General features: G+C 46.2%; 1 protein-coding gene across 11 annotated transcripts in view; it reads left to right on the forward strand.

The window, feature by feature from the left end:
• The window catches only part of Fhod3 (formin homology 2 domain containing 3), a 425,281-nt gene that overhangs the window by 185,243 nt on the left and 215,580 nt on the right, over positions 1 to 24,458 (forward strand). For all 11 annotated transcript variants that reach the window (XM_076554837.1, XM_076554838.1, XM_076554839.1 and 8 more), the window contains exon 5: positions 3,034 to 3,139. In XM_076554837.1, the coding sequence (XP_076410952.1) occupies positions 3,034 to 3,139 (106 nt within the window). The remainder of the gene's footprint in view (positions 1 to 3,033; positions 3,140 to 24,458) is intronic.

Here is a 24,458-nt window from a genome sequence, read left to right on the forward strand (position 1 = left end):
TACGCAGAGAAACCCTGTCTCGAAAAAAACCAAAAACCAAAAACCAAACAAACAAAAAACAGCCATAGCCAAGACAAAACAAAAACCAGCACTGATGAGATGACTTAGGAGGCAAGGGCACTTACTGCCCAGCTTGAAACTCTGAATTAGATCCCAAAGACTCCGATGATGGAAGGGAGACTCACAAGCTGTCCACTGACCTCTGCCTGCATGTTGCGTCACATGCTCCAACATGCGTTCATCTACATGCACACACAAAGTAAATGTAAAAAAAAAAATTAGTTAAGAAAAATCACAAGTTAGTGAATAGCTCTTACAGAAAATTCTGGAATGTGGCAGTAATCTTATCAGCTGGTGAGGACATTTTAATTTCATAATATTCTGAAGCCAGTGTCTTAAGAACCTTGAGTTAGTGCCTATGTATTTCAGGATATGTATTTAAAATCTAGGACACTGCCAACTTGGAAGACTTTCTCCACATTTATTATCCGCAAGTATCTGCTTCCTCGGTGCCTTATCTCCGTGGGTCCACGCATGTAAGCCAAGGGTCTGAGTTCTTCTCACGAACACCGTCTCGCCCGTCCAGTGTTTTTTTTCCGAGTGACTTTGCCAGACACTCAGTTCTCTGCTATATTAATATTAGTGATTAGCTTGAGAGGTTTCTTGAGAGCTTGTTCACACTTTTTCACCATGAAGTCATGTGTGAACCGAGTTTTAGTTAAAGCAATAAACATTTGTTACATGCTTGGAAAACCCTCCTGACTAGACATGAGCTCATCTGCATGTCCAGTTTTCACATACGCTGCTGGAAAAGGGGACGGGAGTGGGGGGGAGAAGTGGTTTTTAATTTTTTTTATATCCTTTATACCTACCAGTGTAAAGTAATTTTCCAAAGACTCATGATACTGTCCCATTTTCTCTTTCTTCCCCAGCCATGATTATCTCAAAGTCTGAGTTCACACAGCTGTCTTTCATTACGTGCAGCCTCGCTCCCCTAGCTGGCGCTGACCCTGCCTCTCACTACCTCACTTCCCAGGGAAGTGTCTGCCCACATTTAGCTCAAGACTCCCATCCATATAATTGGAAAAATGTCATATAATAAAGAAAGGGGCTGATTGCATGTCGAGACGGGAGAACTGTGCCAGGTCACCTATTTTCTCTCTTATTGATAAAGCATGGTTGCCACTATTGTCTCCGTCATCGTCTGTCACTCCATTGTCTTTCTGTATTCCCATTGCCGGGGTTTGTTTGTGAGGTTTCTGCTCTGTTGTTATAACGATGTATGGACGTTCCGGTAGTATCCCACCTGCACTGGAGACAAGGCACTGTCTAACCCAGGGGATCTCCCCATCTCAGTGGAAGGAAGCAGCAGTGGGAACATCTATTTCACAGGGCTCCCCAGAGTCTGGTTTGACAGCTACTGCCCAGGTTGAGGGCTGGCCAGACACAGTCCAGCGGTCCTGGCCAAGAGTGTTTTGTTTCCCAAGCCTGGGTCTCATTTCAGCAGTTCTGATCCACTGCTTCTGCAGAGAGTCCTGCTGCCTTGTCCTTTCAAAGCTCCCCGGATGGTCTTAACGTTATGGTGAGGGTGGGTCTGGAAGGAAGGGAGCTTTGATATAGTCCCAGCTCTGTCCACTGCAGCTCCCTCTTTCTTGGTCAGGGGTATGGCCTGGCAGTTTGCAGGTCTGATGAGTTCCTGAGAGGCTCTCAGATGGGCTTCCAAGGGTCCCTTGTCCAGTCTATCTAGAAAGCTCTCTTTGAACACCACTAGCTTACCAGGCATCATTCAGAGGCTTAATATTATTTACAAACTGCATGGCCTATGGCAGCCCTCTTGATAGCTAGCTCTTATATCTTAAATTAACCCATTTCTATTAATTTATGTTCTGCTACATGTTCCATGGCTTTATCAGTCTACTGGCATGTTGCTCCTTGGGCAGCAGACTGGCATCTTTCTAGACTCTGCCTTTCTCTTTCCTGTCTCTCTCCTTGGATTTCCCGCCTGCCTCTAAGCTGCCTTGCCATAGGCCAAAGCAGCTTGTTTATTAACTAATGGGAACAACATATATTCACAGCGTACAGATAGACATCCCCCAGCAGTAGATACCCGTGATATATGACAGTCTTTGGTATTAACTTCACATATATGTTGTCATGTTGCATACGCCCTACTTTGGTTTATTCATGGAGGGTGAATTGCCTCTCTGTGTCCTGCCTTCTCCTGGCCTAGGTAGCCCTTTGGACGGCTGGCCGGCAGCTGCAGGTGAACGGCTGCTTCTGCACTCAGCTTCCTTCTCCATGCTGCGGGCCATGCAAGGCAAGAGACAGAGGAGGGGCCTCCTTAGCTTGACAGGCAGCATTCACAAGCCTCTTACTGAAAGTCCCGTCCCTAGGACATCTGCCGGGACAGGAGCTTGTGTTTCTTGACAGGTTGCATGGCTACTGGATGCTTCCTGTAGTAAAAAGCCGCGGAAGCTTCACGCTGCCAGCACACTGGGTCATGTGTGTGTATTTGGGGGGGGGGGGGGCTGGGGGATCTTGAAGAATGAAAAGCAGAGTGCTGCAAAGCTTCCGGACACGCAACGGATTCATTGGCTCCGTCTTTATTTGATCGCCCAGAAGGCAATAATGGAGCTTTGGCAAATGACAGGGCAAAGGGCTAGTTGTTAAATTCCTTTGGCAAGAGTTAGGTGCTCACTCATGTGTGCATGCGCGCGCGCTCTCTCCTCCTCCCTCCCTCTCTAAAAAAGAAAAAAAAATCTCACACACAAAACAATTCAAAACAAGACAAAAATCCAAAGGTGGGGAGGATCTGGGAGGAAATACATTGTCTGAAAAAATTCAAATAAAAAAATTAAAAGGGCTGGATGCGCCATTTGAGTTGAGCAGAATTTCCTCAGGGGTCATTTTATTTATTTTTCTCTCTTACTGATAAAGCATGGTTTATAAAAATTTGAACAATATAGCTTGGGTATAAGGTGAACAGTGAGCACCTTAAAAAATTATTTCATTTCTTTCTTTCCTTCCTGCTAGGATGACAAGGATTTGGTGCATGAGTTTGTCATGGCTGAAGGTCTGACGTGTTTGATCAAGGTGGGAGCTGAGGCGGACCAGAACTATCAGAACTACATCCTGAGGGGTGAGTCCTAAGCAGCTTGGACTTGCTGTGGCAGCCCCGCTGTGCAGAGGCCAAGGTGTCTCTCAGGAGCTCGCAGGCTGGGAGCTTTGCAAGAAATCTGCGATAAGAGAGGAAAGACTCATCAGTTTGTCCACTCCTAGTAGTAACTGGTGTCAGGGCGGAATTAGTTCCTTCTAGGTTGCTAAGAACATAGAATGGGTGATTCACTTTTTTTCAATGCGTTCCTTTATTTGATAAGGAGGGGCACACACTGTTTAGGCTCAGATAGAACTCTTGATTTTAGCTCAAAGCTACCCAAAACTAAAACCCGACTTATTTCTAGGATAAAAAAAAAAAATCTGTTTTTTTGTTTTGTTTTGTTTTAACTTGAGTTGTCCCCTGAGGAGCTCTTGTCAAAATGCACATTTCTCACTATGGCTTCTTATTTCTGATTAATAGGCCTCGGGTGGGCCTGGGAACTTGCATTGTAAGGAGTGATTCTAATTGCTGCCTTATAGTCTCGTGTACAAATCGGTGCATGGGTGGCTTTGGAACACAGATTCCTGCCGCTCTTCAGAGTTCATGGTCTCTTATGATGGTGGTGGTTTGTGCCCCTCTGCTAAAAAATCTTGTTTTCTCCCAAGCCTGTGGGCTGAGCAGGTGGGGCCGAAATGATTATATTCACCTTATATGAAAGGAGACATTTCATATAAGTCAATATTATCTCCAGTTTATAGTTGGGAATAAGCGAGACTCAAAGAAGTCAGTGCTTATGCTGAAGGAAGTCCCTTTCCCCGGGCACGGCCAAGCAGAGCCTCTGCCTAGGCCCTGAACCAGGTCACGATGGTTCTGGGTTCTCCTGTCCCTTCAGTGTGAGTAACTATGACCCCACAAATATCATGGTGATGTTCATTTTTAAAAAAGCCACAAACATCTTTTAGTTTTCCCTTGGATGAAGGGAAAGTGCATGAAATGTGTGGTTTAATATCAGATGCCCGTAGTTAGAGCCGACTGAGGCAGCAGCTGGGCCGCTTGCCCTGAGAACGCTTCCTTATGTCCTGTGTTATCATCTAGCTCATGCTCATCCAGCTTTCCTGACCCGTCTGGTGCTACTAAAAAAACCCATTCAGCTCCCAGGGATCCCTGACTACACTTTCAAGTCAGTGTTCATTGTCAGGGTTTGCTTTGATAAATGCCGTATGTGTAGGAGAGGATGCCTTCCTTAGCCTTGTTCTCTGTGCTGTGTTTATGACTCTCTGTAGGGATGGCAGGTTGGCCCCTGTCACCTTCCATCTTTCCTTGGGCTCGAGACAGATTTGAATCAGTTGTCTGGAAGGATGCCTAACAGTAGAGATGCATGGCTTCTGTCCTTTATATAATTAAATCATTTACATGGAAATTGTGATGGTGTATATACACACACAGAACTCAAACTGCATGCTGCATTGTATCCAAAGGTGGTAGTTGTCTCTGTGTCAGAAAGGACAAGTCCTCCCTGGACCCTTGTTCTTTTTTTTTTCTACTCAGACTAGGGGAAAGCAGAGAAATGGGGTAGGGGGAAGTGTACTTCCACTGGCTTGTTCCCCCGACTCCTAAGTTAGAAAGTTGTAATTTAGATGACACAGGAAATATACCCCTAAATGTCTCATTATGAATAATGAGTCTAAACTGACTCTATGTATATGTGTTACTATTTCAAGTATTCATCATTTAATTTTACAAAAAACAAAACAAAACAAAAATCTAAGACATAAGGAAAGCTATATGGAACTAACATAATCATCCATATGTTTTTTATTCATCTGTCCCTCTTCTGGGATTATATATGTATGATTCTTATGTGTAAGCATCTATTCCCATTACATTCAAAACTGGGTGAAAAAAAAATCAACCCAACGGTAGTTGGGTCAATTTATCAGATAGGATAAGAATTTTATCGTAACCCCAGCCCAGTTATAAATGGATCACCTGATCACTCATAGCTGCAAGGGAGGCAGAGAAAGTGGGAGATTAGTTTCTTGGATTTAACAGAGGAGCTGGATAGAAATTCTGGCTTTGGGCCTGAAGGCTGTTAGATATGGCCACATGGAGGGTGTTAGGAAGAGAAAACTTGGTGTGACCAAGAAGAGCCCCCCACCCCCCGGAAGCAGCAGTGAGTGCCACCCCTTAGCTAGCCTTGGTGTTGCCCAGGGAATCTTTGTAAAGAGTACAGGTAGAGCTCAGTAGTCAAACAAGGTCCCAGCATGGCATATGGCGAATTCTGCTCTTCAACCGCTGTAGAGGGCATCAGGAGCTCCATTTAGATTCTCTGCCATACTGACTGTTTATCCTGAAGCTTGGAGAGGTTTGTTAACTCGTAGTGTTCTGATCTGGACCAGAAAGATGCTAAGAGTAATTTACTGAATGTTAACATGTGAGAATGCCCACTCACAACCCAGAGAGATCTGGAAAGCACCTGATGCTTTATTCTCTTATAGAAAATGGCAGCAGTTAAGACCCTGTAGTAGGCAGCACTTGTAAGATGTGAGGAGGCACAACGTTCCATCCCCACTACCAGCGTCTGTCCTTCCCATTTTACTTTCCAATAGTGTCCATTTATTGTAGACCAGAAGACTTGCCAGGCGTTCCCTGGAAAGTGGGTAGTTGCCCGCCCCATGCCACTCAAGTCATGTCCCGGTATCTTGTTTTCCCCAGAAGGGGGTATCTTCTTTGCCTGCCCTGTCTGTGTTCACCGAGTCTCAAGAGATTGGCCATAACCAGGCAACCATGCTCACTCAGCAATGCACTGTGATGTATCTGGCTGGAACTCGTGCCAGGGAAAGTACATTTTGGGAGCATATAAATGACAGATTCCTTAGGGTGTGACTTTTTTGTTTTTATACAAGGAAGCTATCATTTTTACTAACCCACGTGTTGAGTCACTCCTCTGTGTCTTCAACAAAGTTTTTGACATTGCAGTCTGCTGCCAGACACTCACAGTCAAGAATAACCTTCCAATTGCTTCTGTTCGCCCAGCCATGTTTTAATCCTATTACATTGGACTGGGAATGGAGGAGGGGCAGAGGGAGACCAAGAGAAAGAGGCCTGCAGAAGTTCTATGGTTATGTTATTGCTTTCTGGTGAGAGCACATCAGACCACGCAGGGTCACACGGGGCACCCCAGGGTCTGTCAGGCAGCGGCAGGAGTGGGGACTTTAGTCAAGCATCTTCATTGTGGTTCTGAGGGAAGGAACAGGTGAAGTAAAATATGCAGGCCTGTAGGTGTGACCGTTCGTCTTCACTGAGAACGTGAGTGGGTTTAGAATCACCCAGGAAACATGCCTCTGGAGCTTTACCTGCGGAGAGAAGACCCACTCTGACTGTGGGTGGCCCTGTCCTATGGGCTGGGCTCCTAGATGAAGTGGAAAGAAGAAAGCAGGCTGGGCCTTCAGCACTTCTTTCTGCTTCTTGACTGGATTCAGTGTGTCCAGGGGCCTCACATTCCTGCTGTCATACCTAGAGACACACTTGCTGTCACACTGTCCCCGCTACAAGGGACTGTGCTCTCCAACTGCCAGTCACAGTAAACTCTTTCCTGACCTGCTTTGTCGGGTGTTCCACCACGGCAGTGAGAAGAGTAACCAACAGGGCGGGGCTGGTTACTTCAGCAGGCTCTGAGGCCCACCGGTGTCCCGGGGATGATCAGGGCGTGTGCATGGTGACATCAGCTGTGGGACAGTGATGGGGGGGGTGCTGGAAGGCGATGGTCTCCTTAGCAAGGGGAACTGACTGGCTTCAAAACCAGGCCAAACAGCATTTGGGAAGCAACATGCCAATGTTAAGGCTGTTCCAGACCAGCTTATCCTGTGTGAGGTTACCTCTGGGGTCACTCATTCCTGTGTGAGGTTACCTCTGGAGTCACTCATTCCTATGTGAGGTTACCTCTGGGGTCACTCATTCCTGTGTGAGGTTACCTCTGGGGTCACTCATTCCTGTGTGAGGTTACCTCTGGAGTCACTCATTCCTGTGTGAGGTTACCTCTGGGGTCACTCATTCCTGTGTGAGGTTAGCTCTGGAGTCACTCAGGAGCTCAGCCTGATGAGGCTCCCCTGAAGGAGCAACATGTGGAGAAGTCAGCACTTGTCTGTATCTGCTTTTAGATCACTCTAATTATTCGTAAGGAAATTTAATGGGATCATTGCTACTCAGCCCTGTTCACCTGTGGTGGTGTGTGTGTGTGTGTGTGCGCGCGCGCGTGCGTGCGCGCGTGCACGCGCACATGTGTGTGTGTGTGTGTGTGTGTGTGTGTGTGTGTGTGTGTATTTTAAGCTTTATGTGTTTTGCCTGCATGTGTCTATGTATCACACATGTACCTGGTGCCCACAGGGGCCAGAAGAGTGTGTTGAAGCCTCTGAGTTTGGAGTTATAGATGGTTGTGAGCCACAGTGTGGGTGATGGAAATTGTGCCTGGGTCCTCCAGAAGGGCAGCAAGTGCCCTTAACCACTGAGCCACCTCTCCAGCCCCATGCCTGAGTTGTTTTTACATGGAGGCATAGGCATTGGTTCCATTCCACTGAATGTCTATTGGCTGAGAGGTAAAGACAGGTTTGAGTTACAGGCAGCCAAATGCTCTCCACAAATGTGAGCAGGCTGCTGAGAAGAGGTCTTAGCTGCGCAACACGGAGAAATAATATTTATCTGAGTTGTTATTCTTGGATGGTTATAGCTAATGATCTACAGTTTTTCAGGATAGCCAGTATTTAATATAAATGTACCATGGAATTTTATACCTCACAATTATGCTTATGGAAGGAGGACCTCGAGTGGTGTATTCCTGGGAACTTCAACTTTCCACAAACATTACCAAGCCTTTGCTATGGGCCGCATGCCACATCAGGCCCCGAGGCTGAGATGAGGAGACCGAGACTGAACCTGCCCTTACGCAGATGCCCAGTGCCTTCTGGATACTGTATTCCATGTTTAGAAATTGCACATCCATGATAGACTTTAGAGGAAAAAGAGCAAGATGTGTGAAAACCATAGGCCAGCTGTATATTCTGGTGGAACTCCAAGAGAAGCCTCCTTGATTGGCAGGTTTCATGCAAAGAATTTTTTTTTTCCTGAGGCAGGGTCTCACTCAGCAGCTCTGGCTGGTCTAGAACTTACTACGTACATCAGGCTGACCTCATACTCACAGAGCTACACCTGTCTTTGCTTCCCGAGTGCTGGAATCAAAGGCACACAACACCACTCCTGGCTCATGGGAAGAAATTTCATGTGATCATTTTGCTGAAAACAAATCTTAATTGGTCATGAGCACGTCTGACATAGTCCTTATCAGAGCTGTCGTAAAACTCCTGTGGCTCAGTCCTTTCACCCTACAAGAAAAACGCAGATATTTTCACCCCCATAGTATTTTTAAAGAGATGTTGTAAACACTGTCAACATTTCAAAATGCAGGGATTTGATGTTTAAAAGTCCAGGATTTAATGATTGAGTTTGAAAAGTGTGGTTTCTATAATGAGGTGGAATTTGATTCAGCCATAAAGAAAAATAAAATGGTGTTATTTGTAGTAGAATAGAGGGAGTCGAAGATTCTTCTGTTATGTGCAAGTAAATCAGACACAGACAAATGTCATGGGCTTTTCCTCACATATAGCATCTAGATTTCTGTATCGATGTATGTGTGTATGTACATGTGTACACACATATGTTTATGTCCGTAACCTGGAATGGAAGGGAGACTAGGAGAGGAAGAGTTGAAAGAGGGGGTAAGAGAAAGAAATAGAGTAATGGGGGAGAAAGACAATATATTGCATGCTTTCTTTCATACGCAGAATCTAGATGTAACTGTGTATGTGAAAACATAATGGGGACTGTTTGGCTGGAGGGAGAGGGCTTGTTGGGAGGGGTGGAGGGTGGGGGAAGTTGTTTTAGGAGGGGGAAGAGTTGGGAGACAGAAGTCATAAGTAGGAGCAAAGTACAGTGACACACACCAACATATCGTGACTAAGCCCATTATTTTATGTTAAAATATTTAAAATTTTGAGTTAAAAATTTTAATTCAAAGGAAAAAAACCAGGGTTCATGCTTGCTTTTTTTAAAACTAGAACTAGCCTTACCTATATTCCACCATAGGAAAAAAAATTCCTAAGTGGCATGCCCATGAGGGGGTTCTCTTGAAGAATCTGGGTGTGGCCACATGTACTTGTCAGCTTCTCCAGCAGCAGATGCAGAAATCCCTGAGCATAGAGGATGGATGATGGACGTGCTGGCTACACGTAGAGGCATTGGTTTCTACATAAATGTTCTCTACCCCAGAAAAATACCCAGGTTTGTATCTTAGTGCCTCAGATCAGAGGAGGCAAAAAGGAAGTGGGTTCAGGTGTCAGAGGAGTGGGCAGAGGGCCCCCAAGTGACCGTCAGGTGAAGGAATGGAAGCAGAAGTGTATTGCTGCTTAGTTTCTGAGCCCAGGTGAGGCTGTGCTTTCTGATTTTTCTACTGGCCAGTGGGCCTGACCCCTCCTCTCCTCTGTCCCTTTCCTGATCACTCTGCTGGGCTGGGTACTACTCTTGCTGAGTAGGCTTTCTGTGCCTGGTCTAAACTTCAGAGACGTCATGGTGGCTGCATCCCTGTCCTAGTATGGACGACATCACTGCCCACTTGTGCCCTGTGGTGCCACCTTGCCCCCATGTGGAGCTGGTATCAAGATGGAGTTCTTCCTTGCTTGATGTCATTCTTCTTGTTGAGTGGGTGTGGTGGTGGAGGACTCTTCCTAACAGGGAATCACACCAGCTGGCCCAAATTGGTAGTCCATGAAGGCAAGTAGGGCCTGCAGTTCATTCCTACTTTAAATTAAAAAAAAAAATTAAGTAAAAAAAAAATTGTGAACATTGATAAGCTAGATTTGATGCAAAACACTGAGTTCAAGCCAGCATTGGGCCTTCAATGAGCATGGCCCACGTGTGTTTACATTTGAGACCTCTGACTAATGACATCATAGTCTTTGAAATGAGAATTACAGTCTAAAGTAGAAGTTATGACATCATCGCTAGAAGAGCCCAGCTCCATTACAGAAGTTATGACATCATTGCTAGAAGAGCCCAGCTCTGTTACAGAAGTTATGACATCATCGCTAGAAGAGCCCAGCTCTGTTGCAGAAGTTATGACATCATCACTAAAAGAGCCCAGCTCTGTTACAGAAGTTATGACATCATCACTAGAGGAGCCCAGCTCTGTTGCAGAAGTTATGACATCACTAGAAGAGCCCAGCTCCATTACAGAAGTTATGACATCATTGCTACTTCTTTCACCTGATCCTCAAGTACAGGCTGCAGCCTCCCTGACTTCCCAGGCCCCCTGCCCTCACCCCCTCCACCTTCTCCAGCTATTTTCAAGCTGTTCAAAGCTCAGCACTCCAGTGTGCCTCTTCCCCACCAAGGCCTGCGATGAATCTGTAAGGGCCGAAGGCTGTCGCTCAAAAAGGACAGCAGCTTACAGTCAGAGCAGTGCAGCTTGGGAAATAGGGAGGGAGGGAGGAGAGCCACTGAGGGCCTGGGCTGTGTTGACAGGTGGTTCTGCTTGGAAACTGGCTACATTGGCTGAGCCTGAGCTGGCTAACAAGTTTTCATCTCAGTTCTAAATCTTGTGCCCCACATACAAGTCCTCCTTATTGACCACGTCCTGTCTAAGATGAGAGTGTTGGCTGTGTGGTCTGTCCCAAGACAACCACATCTAAAAAGGTAGCTGCAGGGCTGGAGAGATGGCTCAGACATTAAGAGCACTGGCTGCTCCTCCAGAGGACAGGGATTCAATATCCAGCACCCACGTGGTGGCTCACGACTGTCTGTAACTCCGGTTCCAGGGAAGCCAACACCCTCTTCTGGCCTCCACAGCCACTGCACACGTGGTACACAGACACACGTGCAGGCTAAAACACCCTTACACATACAGTAATAATAAATAAAAACTTAAAAAATGCCTATAAAAATAACAAAAGACAGCCACAAAAATATGGAATGATGTAGATGTTTTTCTTTAACTGTAAGTTGCCTTTATGGCCTTTTGTTTTACTGAGTAAGTAGTGAAAATTGAATATTTTGAACTACCGCTCCCTTATAATGGCCAAACAGGGGCTATATCCACACCCCGTGCATGCTTCGTGTGTGACTTTGATAAAAATGGATGCGTCCTTACATTCATTGCCAGCCATGTTCCTGGAAGGGTGTGGCTTAAAAATGTGGCCTGGGGACACCCATAGACAGTTGTCATGGTGTTGTGACATCTCTTAGACCTCAGCACAGTTGTCTCTTTGAAGTTGAGCTCCTTCATGTGCAAAGAATAGTGCCTAGTGTTGTGGCATCGAAAGGGCATGTAGAGAGCCCATCTGAAGGACTCGATGGCAGCTACAACCTTAACTGTCAGTGCTGACCAGTGATCTCACTGTAGGGATCCTATGTTTGGGGCTGAATGCGTCTATCCAGATACGCTGAGATTGTAACCCCACACCTCAGGGTGGGTCTGGACTTAGACACTGGGACCTCAAAGAGGTAGCTGAGCACAAATGGGATTATAGACACTAACCCACTATGGCTCTGGTGCCTGTGATTCCTGTGATAAGAGGCACTGAGGCCACACAGAGCTGTATGGAAGAAAGGCCATCTTCTCCAAGCCAAGGAGAAGAGAGCTCAGAGGAAATCCACCCAGCTGAGCCCGGTTGAGATCTTGGGCTTCCTGCCTGCAACGGCTTAGAGGAGATGAGTTTTTGTGGCTTCCACCTCCCAGTCTGTAATACTGGTTATGGAAGCCTGTACTAATAGACCGATTTTTGTACAGAATCCTCTGGAAGTCATTTAGGTATTTTCCAAGGCAAAAGTATCAGGGATGGAGCTGTCAGGCTACAGGGCACGAACATTTCCATATTGTTTTAGACTGAAGAGTTTATCTGAGGCCTAGTGGTCTCCTTAGTCTGTGTCATCCTGGTGATTTGGGTATAATTTCTTTTTAACCGATGAATTTTACAGTCATTACAAATAGTTGGCAGCACTGTTTGGGGAGGTTTAGGTGGTGCAGCCTTGCTGGAGGAAGTAAGCCACTGGGGGCAGGCTTTGAGATTAGATAGCCTGACCTTACTTCCGGTCGGCTCTTCCGGATTCACGCTTGCAGTGGAGGTGCAATCTCTCAGCTTCCTGCTCCTGCAGCCGAGCCTTCCACTTGCCACCATCTCTCTGGCCCACCATGGTGAACTCATCCTCCTAGAACCCTAAGCCAGAATCAACCACCTCTTTCTTAAGGTGCTTCTAGGCATGGTGTTTTATCAAAGCAGCAGAAAAGTAAGATATGTACTTATGGTTAAATTTTAAACAACTCTTTTCTGTGCTCATCCCATGCCCTTTTTGAATGTGTGCTGGGGATCAAACCCAGGCCTGGTACATGCTGAACCAGTGCCCCACTGTTGAGCCACATCTCACCCTTCCAAGTAGGTTATTTATAGCACTCTCAATGCATCCTGTGTAGAACCATCTCTCCAGAAATTCAAGCTGGCTTTCAGACAAGAAGAAATACATACAAATAAAATGAAATTCTTTACAACCTCGCATCATCAAGTCCCTAAGTGTTTTACCTGAAGAACGGCTGCTAGAAGGCTCCGTGTTCGTCCTTTTATCTCCCGTGAAAGGGAAGAAAGAGAAGCATAGGTTTCTGGCTCTTCCTATACAAAGCGTGGAATTGTCCACAGACAAATCTCATTACAGCCAATCCACAAGGAGTTTTTAACTTTTCACACAAAGCTAAGTTGTGTCTCAGTACCCTGTTCTTTTCCCCAGCCAGTGGGCCTTTCTGCAGAAACTGTTGCCTAGGTATTTCCCAAAGCACAGTCATTGCCCACTCGTCTATTTATTACTCAATCCTGCATGTGGTCTTCTTTTTATATAGCTTTGAATTACAAACCCAGGCTTATGATTGAACGGCATGTCTAAGGCAGAATTTAATCTATTTTCTTGGCTGGGATTTGCTAGGAAGGCAGTTGGTATGCTCATGGATTCCTTCATCTTGGGGTTTGCAGTGCTCTTAATGGATAGGTCTGCTTCCCAACGCCACTTTGTTCTTGACATTGAGTCGTTCCCTGCCATAGATGTCCCATAGCTCAGGATATTTTCTGACACCCGTGACCTGTGAGCTGTCCACGTTCTGGGTCTCTAACCCCAGAACACCACATTCCAAACCTGAACCAAGCATTGTCATAGCCAGTGGGTGCTGTGGGATGGTCTGTATGTCAAATTGCTCTGGTTGGTCAGTAAATAAAACACTGATTGGCCAGTGGCCAGGCAGGAAGTAGGTGGGACAAGGAGAGAGGAGAATTCTGGGAAGCGGAAGGCTGAGGCAGAGAGACACTGCCAGCCATTGCCATGACCAGCAGCATGTGAAGACGCCAGTAAGCCACCAGCCACGTGGCAAGGTATAGATTTATGGAAATGGATTAATTTAAGCTATAAGAACAGTTAGCAAGAAGCCTGCCACGGCCATACAGTTTGTAAGCAATATAAGTCTCTGTGTTTACTTGGTTGGGTCTGAGCGGCTGTGGGACTGGCGGGTGACAAAGATTTGTCCTGACTGTGGGCAAGGCCGGAAAACTCTAGCTACAAGTGGGTCCCCTACCCACACCTCTCTGTGCCATCTCCACAAAGAGCTCCATCATCCACCATGTTCAAAGAAGCCATCTGAGGGGACTGCTAAACCTACTCTCCCACTCACTTGTAACAATGAGCCACCAAATTTAGGCTTGTTTGCCTCTCCCACCCTTTCAGATCACTCGGTCTCTTCATTCGTAGTTGTGGTTTTGATTTTAGACCACCATTTGTTCCTTTCTAACCCCTTCTCCCACCTTCTGCCACTCCCTAATGGGCCTCTGTGTTCTGAGTCCTATCCATCCTTGGGTCCTCTTGCACCCTATGTCAAAGCTCAACTTCCTGTATCATTGATCTGCTCTGCTCAGTCCTCCACCCCATCTTCAACTGCTCTTTTCTTCCATGCAAGAAGAGCCTACCAGAATGATACCCTAGTGTGCCTGTCTGGGCCATCATGGATGAATGTCTGCTGCTCCAGGGAGGAGGGTTCTGTGCTCTGCTCTACCTTGTGAGTGGGTTGTTCATCCTCTTTATGGGTTCATACATTAGCAACCTCATTCTGCTCATCCTTCAGGTGGGGCTCATGTTTACAAAAATCCCCAGAAGACCATCTTGGACCCCAGTATTGTGGTCCTGATCTTGACACTTACTGACACATACTTGGTGAAAATGTGGTGGACCACTGTTTCTAGGCTAATTCCCTGCATCTGACTTGACTGTGTATCCATTTCCATCCTTGTTCTGTGAGGCACATTTTAGGGGCTCAGTGAAAGTTGGCTGAATGAGGACAAAGGTGGATGACTTTACTATTCTTGAGGAAGCTACTGACTGGCGTAGTGACTGGAGAGACCCATAATTCCCTAAGCTGAAAAGTTGGCCCAGCAGATACAGGTCTCATTTCTTAGAAAATCTATAGCTCGAGTTGACTTTACTCTTGTTCCTTAGCAAAGAGTGACAAATGATTAAAAGTCCTTGCTGATGCATTTGCTGGATCAGCAGTTTAGGGTGGTGCATATCTTGATTTTGTATGTCATGATTTTGCTAGATGAGATGCATGGATGTGGGCTTTACTCCATAGTCTGTTTTATGTGAGGGACTGTTATGTTCCTGCTTCTGAAACAGGGGGCAGGTTCTTTGGTGATGGAATGAATGGTATACAGCAGCAGCCTTTGTAGCCCTGGCACTAGCAGCCTCCTAAGGGGCTTGGAGATGTTTGACAGGCAGTTGGTAAAAACACTGACTGCATAAGCCATGCTCAAGGTCCATCTTGGTCTGTCCAGTGGTCAGTGAGTGAGTGTGACTAAGTGTAACCCTTATACTAAGAACTTCATGTGCACAGCCAGAAGGTGTGAAACTGGCATGTATGCCGAAGGGCCAGCCACCTTAGGGTTTTCCTTTGGGTCAATTTTCAGTCTCCTCGTTTTTATTTCTTGCTTCCTTTCCCTGCCTCTTCGCTCCCTATCATCTTCAAATGAGACTTCGCCAAGGCCACCCTCACTCTCTTCTGGGCACAGTTCACACAGTGCTCTGGTACTTCTCAGCTGCACAGTTATTTCTGTCACTAGGACCTTGACACTGACACATACTTGCTGAAAATGTGGTGGACCACTGTTTCTAGGCTAATTCCCTGCATCCGACTTGACTGTGTATCCACTTCCATTCTTGTCCTATGAGACACATTTTAGGGGCTCAGTGAAAGTTGACTGAATGAGGACAAAGGTGGATGACTTTACTATTCTTGAGGAAGCTACTGACCTATCTGCTCCTGTGTTTCCCAGGTAACCCCACTCTTGGGACTGGCCTTGAGCCTACCAGGATTTAATCAGGGGATGAGTTTAGCTGTAGTTAGCTAAGTAAGTGGTTGTTTTTGGAAGAAAGGACACTTTTTTTTTCTTTTAAAGATGGATTAGAAGCAATAAGTAGAAGTTACAGGAAAGTGGGTTTTTGATGGCAGACGAGCTCCAAGAGTTGGAAAATGAGTTCCTTTCTCCTGCCAACACAAACTGATCTGTGGTGCCATTCTGGGGCAGCCTGTGAGGATTCTGAAGCCACATCCAGCATCAGCAGGAAAGAGCGCCGAGGCTGATTAGTGACGTCCGTCAGCCGCTCTCGGCAGGGAGGGCACAGGGGTGCTGTGGAGCCCTTTTGGAGATTAGAGGCCAGGAGGCAGTTTCGGAAGGGCTGCTGAGCTGATTTCAAACAGGTGTGTGGCAATTAAAATTTCCTAGTCACAGGACTCGCTACTTTGCCTTGGAAACCCTCCAGCTGAGACCACGTGACCTGTCAGGTCTATGAAACTCTGGGCCGGCTGCCACTGGCTAGCCTTTGTGACTCCCTTCAATTTCCAAGGTTCTAAGTAAAATATGAAAAGCTGCAAGGAGGAAACAGAGCTGTTTGCATCCTCTTCTTTAGGCTATGTCTCTCTTGTTATAGGATCCTCAGACGGCTTCCTAGCAACTATTATCCCACCTCAGCTCCCAATAAAGCCAGCTGTGTTCAGGACATGTATAGCCCATCCATGCCATGGGCAAGGCAGATGGACCACCACCCTTTGTCATCAAAATGGTTGTTTTCAAAGGATTCAGCAATTTGAAGGATTGACAAAGCAAATGTGGTTTCTATTTAGGGAATCATACATCCGTGGTGAGGCCAGGAGCAGGTAGGCATCCTGCCTTCCAGAACCTAAGGGCTGAGACCCAGGAGAGCGCTCCAAAATACCATGGGATTTGAGTTTATTGGTTAAGCCAAGACAGGACTAGAGCGATGGTTGGTACTCATGAGGAGAGAGTTCCAGCCAAGACTATCCTGGGGGTGGGGGGCTTCCTTAACTTTACTGGTGGTATCCAACCACATTCTCAATGTTGCCCAAAGAGTTTCTGTCTGGTGTATGCCTTGATGGCTCTAATAAGCAGGATTCTTTAGAGGGATACAACTGATATAATGAGGAGATTTATATTATAAGGGGTGGGGTGGGGTTTTACAGTGAGAACCGGGTAATCTGATAGTCAGTGCCTTCATCATGGAGAGGTAGATAACCAGCTGCCCAACCCAATGAGCGTGTTACCTCAGTAGTCATACTTAGCACTGAAAGCCAGGGTTGGGGTGGTTCTGGAGAACTGCTGGATATTTGAATTCATGTTGAGAGACCAGAGAAGCTAGAGCCTGAGGTCAATGGGCAGCAGCAGGGGCACGTGTAGTCTGTCACTTGTAAACTACCAAGCTATCTTTACCCAACTTCACTTCTCATTCAGACAGCAGATACTTTGCAAGGTGCTGTGTCTATTCAGGATGGGTCCTCTTCTCCTAGTTAAATCCCATAAATTAGTACTCATACAGGCATGTTTCATTGACCCTAGGCATGAAGACTGTTAATCTAAGATGAGCCGTTGCATGACCCTCAACCTGCCTTTGTAGATTTTCTCTCTTTCTTTAGCTCCTCCATATCTTAACCAGAGGGTTTTATTAACATTAACTTCTTCTAAATTCTACGTTTCATTGATTATTTTTGTCAATTCGTGCTCTCCCCAATTGTTCTATGATTAAAATCCTTAGTAGATAAAGATGTGCTGGCTGATTCACTCACTTGCTATCCTTGCAAGATGCAGTCACTTCAAAGTAGAATATAGGAAGAAGAATCCACGGCACACTGTGGAATAACGAGATGTATCATCAAGTCCAAGAATAAGGCGCCATGGTGATTAATCTTCATTGTCAGCTTCACTGGATTAGATCACCGTGGAAGCACAGCCCTGGGCATGTAGATGCAGGTGTTGCCAGAAAGGTTTAGCAAGGAGGGAATGGCGCTGGTACTATCCCATGGGCTGGGGGCCCGGCTGAATGCAAAGGGAAAAGCAAGCTGATTACCAGCGTTCACTTTCCTCTGCTTCCTGGCTGTGGTCTATTGTGATGAGCTGCATCCTGCTCCTCCCACCACACCCCCCTGCCACGATGGACTGTACCCTCAACTAGAAAGCCAAAATCAGCCCTTCTTTCCTGAAGCGGGTTCTGTCAGCTATCTCGTTACAGCGACAGGAAAAGTAACTAATCCAGGTCCCGAGGAGCATCGCCTTAGAAGGTAGTGGAGGAAGCTGTGGCGGGATTCTAAGATGACCCAGAAGGTTGCCTCTCCTGATACATGGCCTGTCTAACCCTCTCCTCTGAAGTGCAGGCCGGACCTATGAGAGTGATGGAGCTGTGAATGTCCTCGAACCATGCTGAGTTACATTATCAGGTCAAGGTGTAGGGATTTTGCAGATGCAGTTAAGCTTCTCAACTTGTTGCTTCTGAGTCAAAGCGAAGACGATCCTAGGTATGATGAACCCAGACAGATGAAACTGTTAAAGTCAAATCCAGAAGTCCCTCTACTGACCTTGGGGGAGCCAGCCACCGCGAGCTCCACAGCTGCAAGGCAGGGAAATCTGCCAACAACCACACGAGGCTGGACGAGGCTCCCAAGCCTCAGCTGAGACCACAGCCCCATAGGCTTGATTACAGCCCAGTGAGACCCTGAGAAGGCCTGGTCAGGCTGAGGCTGGACCCCTGCCTCATGGAAACTGTGAGGTGACACACGCATGTTGTTTTAAGCTGCTGGGTGTGTGGCAATTTGTTATACAGAATTAGGAAACTAGCATTACCCCGTGCAAAGGCTCGCAATCCTAAGCTGTCTGTGCCTGCTGAAACTGGTACAGAACACTGCGCAGCCTCAGTAGAGACGGCGGTCTTGGGGAAAGGGAGTGGGGCAGTTTCATGAGGATAGCGGCTTTGGTTTACATCCGGGGCTTTTGCGGCAAGTGTAGAGCAACCACCGATGCTGAAGTCCCCACCACTGCCTGCAGGGCTCCTCACAGGCCTTGGCCGTCCTCTCCCACCAGAGACAAAGGCTCATTGGAGTTTTTGACTCTTGCTCCTGTCTACCTCCGTTCAAACAGAGGGCTCTTGTCTAACCTAATGATGTCCAACTCCATCCATTGTCCTGCCAATGGCAGCATTTCCTTCTTCTCTACAGCTGAGTACAATTCTGTGTGTATATGGACCACATTTCCTGTATCTGTTCTGTTGGTGGACATCTAGGTTGATACCATAACTTAGCTATGGTAAAACATCAACAAAACAAAACAAAACAAACAAAACCATAGCATGTTCTGTCTCATATGTGGGATCTAAATGTAAGTGTGTGCATGCATGCACACGCCACAGAGCTCTCTTGTGAAGACGGATAGGGCTCTCTTCTAGACATGGTGTTACTTTGCTTCCGTGTGTCCCCATTCAGCTCTTTCACTTACCCAATACAAACCCAATGTATACAGCTGGATTGGAAACAGGAGGGCTCTGGCTGAGGCTCTTTCCCACAAGGAACTTGGCAGAGGCTTAGGATAGCCTTCTAGTAAGGATGGATAGACCCAGAAAACACTGTATTGAGTTAGGTTTTGGATGAAAATTCTGAAAGCCTTCTTTCCCACCTTAATTTAGCCAATATCAGCATTATTAGGCTTCCAAAGGTAGTCAATCAATCTTAAATAGTTCAATCCTATGTCGTCCATTTCAAAGACACAGGAACTAGCTTTTTGGTTATTCTTTGCCTGATCGTTTAAGATGTTTGCTTTTCATAATTAATTTTTTATTTCCTTAAAAAAGGAGTCAGCTTAGTGTATCACATTTCTTGGGAATTTCATAAAATGTGAAATGTGCTCAAGCCAAATATTCATCGTTGGGTGGGCAAATGCTAGCACAAGGTGTATAGTGGTTATCAGGCCAGGAAAGAGCTGGGAAGTTGTCTTCTGAGTTCCACGTAGATCACAGAGCCGACTTGCATGGGTTGATGAATTGATGTGAAATGTGCTTGGAGCCAATAATGATTAGGCCTTTTACATGGTGGCTGCCCTGCTAGCCTTGTCTGGCTATGAAGAATCTCTGCCCCTCCCTACTCTACTTGGAAATCAGATGTGTGGAATTGGAATCTGGATGCTGTGGCTCTGCAGACCGTGGCTGACTGACTGACTGTCCAGGACTTGTTGGTGAGGTCTGGGAAGGCCATCCAACCTCCAGCCTCTGGTCACTCTCTGCAGAATGGTGGCTGGAGTGAGTGTTGGCTTGTGAGCAAGATCACCCCAGTTCCATGTAGTAGGCCAAAGACATAACTTCCTAAACTGTGGCCAGGACCCCATGTGGGGTGGCATAATTACATGTAAAGTTTTTTTGTCGACAATGAAATGTTTCTGAACCTGCGATAACCAAAAGTTAATTGAAATTAAATTTGTTATTACTCTGAGGTGTTTCTGATGACATTTGCCCATGTTATCACGTGGCTTCACTGGAGCCCTGGTTCTGAACATACAGGTGCCATGTGTCATGAACACTGGAATACATCAGCTCAGTTTGAGACTATTGCTTGTCATGAATTACATTGTTGTTTACTGTGCACAGAAAGGTTTCTACTCTTGGGCTGGGGAGATGGTTCAGTAGATAGAAGTACTGTTGTGCTAGCATGATGACCCATGTTTAGTTCCTGGATCCCACAATGGAAAAGAGACCAACTTCCAGAGTTGTCCTCTGCCTTACATACATGGGCCCTGACATGAGCACACATGCATACACATTCCTCTACTCATGTTCTCTCTCTCTTTGTCTCTGTCTCTCTTTGACACACACACACACACACACACACACACACACACACACACACTCCCCATACACCTACATACAATAAATAAAATTAAAAGAAAAATGTCTACTCTTCATTTCTTTTTATAGAAACATAATGGTTTAACTATAGAAAACAAAGGCTTTGAATATTTTCTCACCATCCTTCCTCAACATATGAGTATCAAATGAGTTATCTTTGGATTGTATTATGTTAGAATATTTGATTTTAATAATTGCTGTTTGAGATGCTGCCTTGAGTTTCATAAAATTAAAACCATTAAATGAATTTTGTCTTGGAATCAGGACAGACTCTCCAACTATTTCTGAAATGGCCCCAAACACACTTCTGCTATTTTGTACTATGTATTTATATGAAACAGTGTTTCAGTATTGACAATTATAAAATCAAAATATTGATCAACTCTGAAAAATACTGAAAAGGCTATATCTTCTGAAGTTTTTTCGTTTTGTTTTTGGAGACAGAGTTTCTCTGTGTAGTTTTAGTGCCTGTCCTGGATCTCACTCTGAAGACCAAGCTGGCCTTGAACTCACAGAGATCCATCTGGCTCTGCCTCCCAGGTGCTGGGATTAAAGGTGCTGCCGCCACCGCCACGCCCCCCCCAGCTGAAGTTTTTATCAAATATTCAGCCAGTGTTTAACTCTTTACGTAAAAATAAATGAGTGCATCCCTCTCATGGATATGAAAATGTGCCTTAGCCTTCAATAAACATCAAAGTAATATGTACAGCAAAGAATTGTTTTTGATTATTTTTGACATTTATTACTAGCGATGATTGGTTCGTATACCTGTTCTACATACCTAATCAGCGGTGACCGACAGAAGCGTTTGAAGGAAGGGAGGCTTTGTCTTGACTTACGGTTCCCGGGAATACAGTCAGGAAAGGTGTGGTGACAGCAGCAAGAGGCAGCTGGACACATTTCACCCGCCATCAAGAAGAAGGTCACTACTGGGGTGCAGTATACTTTATCATCTCTCTTCTGTCCAGAACCCCAACCCTTAAAATTATGTTGTTCTCATTAGGATGGGTCTGCCTACCCCATGTAACCCTGGCAGACACGTCTGAGGCTGTCTCTTCAGGGAGTTTAGATCCTGTCAAGTTGAAAATCAACACTGACCACAATCACCAGGGTAGCATAAAAACTTTTTTTTTCACTAAAAGGGATCCTCAGTAAAAATATTTAACAAGTCCTGGTCTGAATCATCTGGCCTACGTTAGCTTTCTGACAAATCATGCATAAGAAATTAGCATAAGCGCTCACAACAGGGGATTGAGTTAAGAGGTTACCCCCATGCCTGTGACCATCCACTGTGCAGCAGGATATGAGAATGCATCCTTGAAATCTGTCACGTGACCCAATGGGTTTCTTGACTGGAACAACTGGGTCTCTGCTGGCTTTTGCCTTTGCAGCTCTGTGATCCAGAGTCATCCTTGCACTGGCTGCAGGATGCTGCAGAGGGAGATGGCCTGTGTTGTTTCTTACTCAGTTGTTGGCAGGAGCGGCCGCAGAGGAGCTTCCTGAGTCGCTGTTCTGTCCCTTCCTGGTTACTACGCTGTCCTTCTCTGGGTCAGAGACATTAGCATGCAGTGGTGGCCCCTGAAGGTTCCTACCGTGAGCACAAACTGTCTATAACATGCAAGCCTTCATGGGCCATGCGTGTTGGCCAGGTATGTGGTGGTGGAAGTGAGGATATATCTATACCACCACTGTGGCAGGACATCCTCTTGGCTCTGTGTTTGCTCCACATGAGGCTGAGCTGCATTGACATTCTAGAATTTTCCATATGCTCAGTATTGTGCTCTGTGTGCTGACTCCTTCACTGCCTTAGCTTTCTGCAGGATCTCTCTACCTTCTGTGCCACCCTTACTACTATGTCCCCCCTTCTTCTGGGGAGCTCTTCCTGAAGGCCCTTGTGCTGTGTGATTTCTCCCAGTTCACAGAGTATCCGTGTTTGTCAGGTTCTCCAAAAGAAACAGAATGGGGGTGGGGGGAGACAGACAGACACACAGACACACAGAGAGAGACAGAGATAGACGGACAGATAGACACAGAGACAGAGAGAGAGAGAGAAACAGAGAGAAAGAGACAGAGAGAGAGATAGACACACACACACACAGAGACAGACAGACAGACACACAAATACACAGAGAGAGAGGGAGAGAGAGAGAGAATGAGAATGGATATGGAAATTTTATTAAGTGGCTTACAGGCTGTGGCCCTTGTAGTCTAACAGTGGATTTCTCCCATCAGAAAGGCCAAAGACTTGGTAGTTGTTAAGTCATGAGACTGGACATCTCAACAGTCCTGATATGATGCTGGAATCCCAAGGAATGCTGGTCTTCAGTCTGCACTGGAACCTTGAAGAAAGAGATGTTAATTACTAGTAAAGGAATACCCCGGGAGTAGCACAGATAAACTCCCAGCCAGAGTGAGGACAAGCAGGCTGACGGCGACACTTCCTTTTCCCACATCCTTTTGTGGAGGCTGCCACCAGAAGGTGTGCCCAGATTCAGGCAGTGTCTTCTGACCGCAAATGATCCAGATTTAGGGCGGGCCTTCTCCCCTCAACTGATCCAATTAAGGAAATCCTTCCCAGGTGTGCCCAGCTGCTTGGGCTTTAGTCAAGTTGACGGCTAAGATTAGCCACCACAGTACCCATACTTGTCCCTCAACAGGATGATGCCATCGCTGGGGACCACACCCTTTTTTCTTTGGCACCCAGACCTTCCCTGCCCTATTCTGAGCAGAACTTCATATAGTACCTGGTATATGACAGACTCCTCAGTGAAGGAATGCATCAGGGACTGTGGTCCAGGGATGATGTCATGAGAACAGACCTTTGGTACAAGGCTAAGATGGAGAACTCTTAAAACCAGAGACTCCTGTGATAGGAGCATATCACAGCCAGCACCACGTTTGTGCACACAAGGCCTCTTAGTGTTCTTGGCTTGTCCTGTTCAGGCTGCCACACAGGAGACTGAAATAATTGGGTGATTCTGGGCATTTGAAATGGACTGCCGGGAACAGAGTGCTTGTGTTTTTGATCATAAGGTACCAGGTGCCTCGGGAATAGTCAGCCTTCCTGTTGCTCACTTTCTTCTTTCCTATGCAAAGGGCGCTGTGCTGAGAGGCCCAAAGAGCAAGTGGAGAAAGTACTGATCCCCTCGTCCTGCCGGTCACATATCCCTCCCGGGGGCGGGGGGGGGGTGTCTGGGTGGTGTCCTGCCTCACTTCTCCCCCTTCTCTTTCAGCTTCAGATAACATTGGAGGACCCCCTGCACGGTCCTCTGGGCAGTGAGTGATCTCATTTGCTTAGGGGCTATCCGAAGCCAGCACCCCACATGCGCCATTAAATGCCACGAGCTTTCTGTCAGTCAAACTTCTTATTGGGCTGTTTTATCAGATTATACTTGTGTGGTTTTGAGTGCTGAAAAAGTTGACATCATGGTATAAGTTCTGTACTTTTTTTTTTTTTTTTTTTTTTTTTTTTTTTTTTTTTTTTTTTTGGTTTTTTCGAGACAGGGTTTCTCTGTGTAGCTTTGCGCCTTTCCTGGAACTCACTTGGTAGCCCAGGCTGGCCTCGAACTCACAGAGATCCGCCTGCCTCTGCCTCCCGAGTGCTGGGATTAAAGGCGTGCGCCACCACCGCCCGGCAAGTTCTGTACTTTTTAAACAGCTGGCAGGGACCGGTTATCACAGCTATCCCTACAACCTGCCTTCTACCAGTGTGCTGTACAGAATCCTGGTTCATCTCACTTCTTTATACAAACACCCCGATGATGGATTGGCCTTAGCTAGGCAGAATGGAGTACGTGGTAGCTCATAGCTCAGTGTCCCAGCGGGAAACTCAGACAAACCTTACTAACTTTTACTATAAAAAGGGTGTCCAGAGAGCAAGTGGTCTCTTTCTGCCTTTGGGTTTTATAAGTAGCTATTGGCAATGTGTGTGCTGATTCTGCATGATGTTTTTCTCCGCATTGAGCTGAACAGCATGTGGATGTTCTTTTGTGGTTGTTTTAGAAATACGGCAACTTTCAAGACAGATGGGTTTAAGGAGAGCATCCTTATTAGA

The sequence above is a fragment of the Peromyscus maniculatus genome, chromosome 19, assembly GCF_049852395.1.
Source record: "Peromyscus maniculatus bairdii isolate BWxNUB_F1_BW_parent chromosome 19, HU_Pman_BW_mat_3.1, whole genome shotgun sequence".
NCBI classification, from domain to species: domain Eukaryota; kingdom Metazoa; phylum Chordata; class Mammalia; order Rodentia; family Cricetidae; genus Peromyscus; species Peromyscus maniculatus.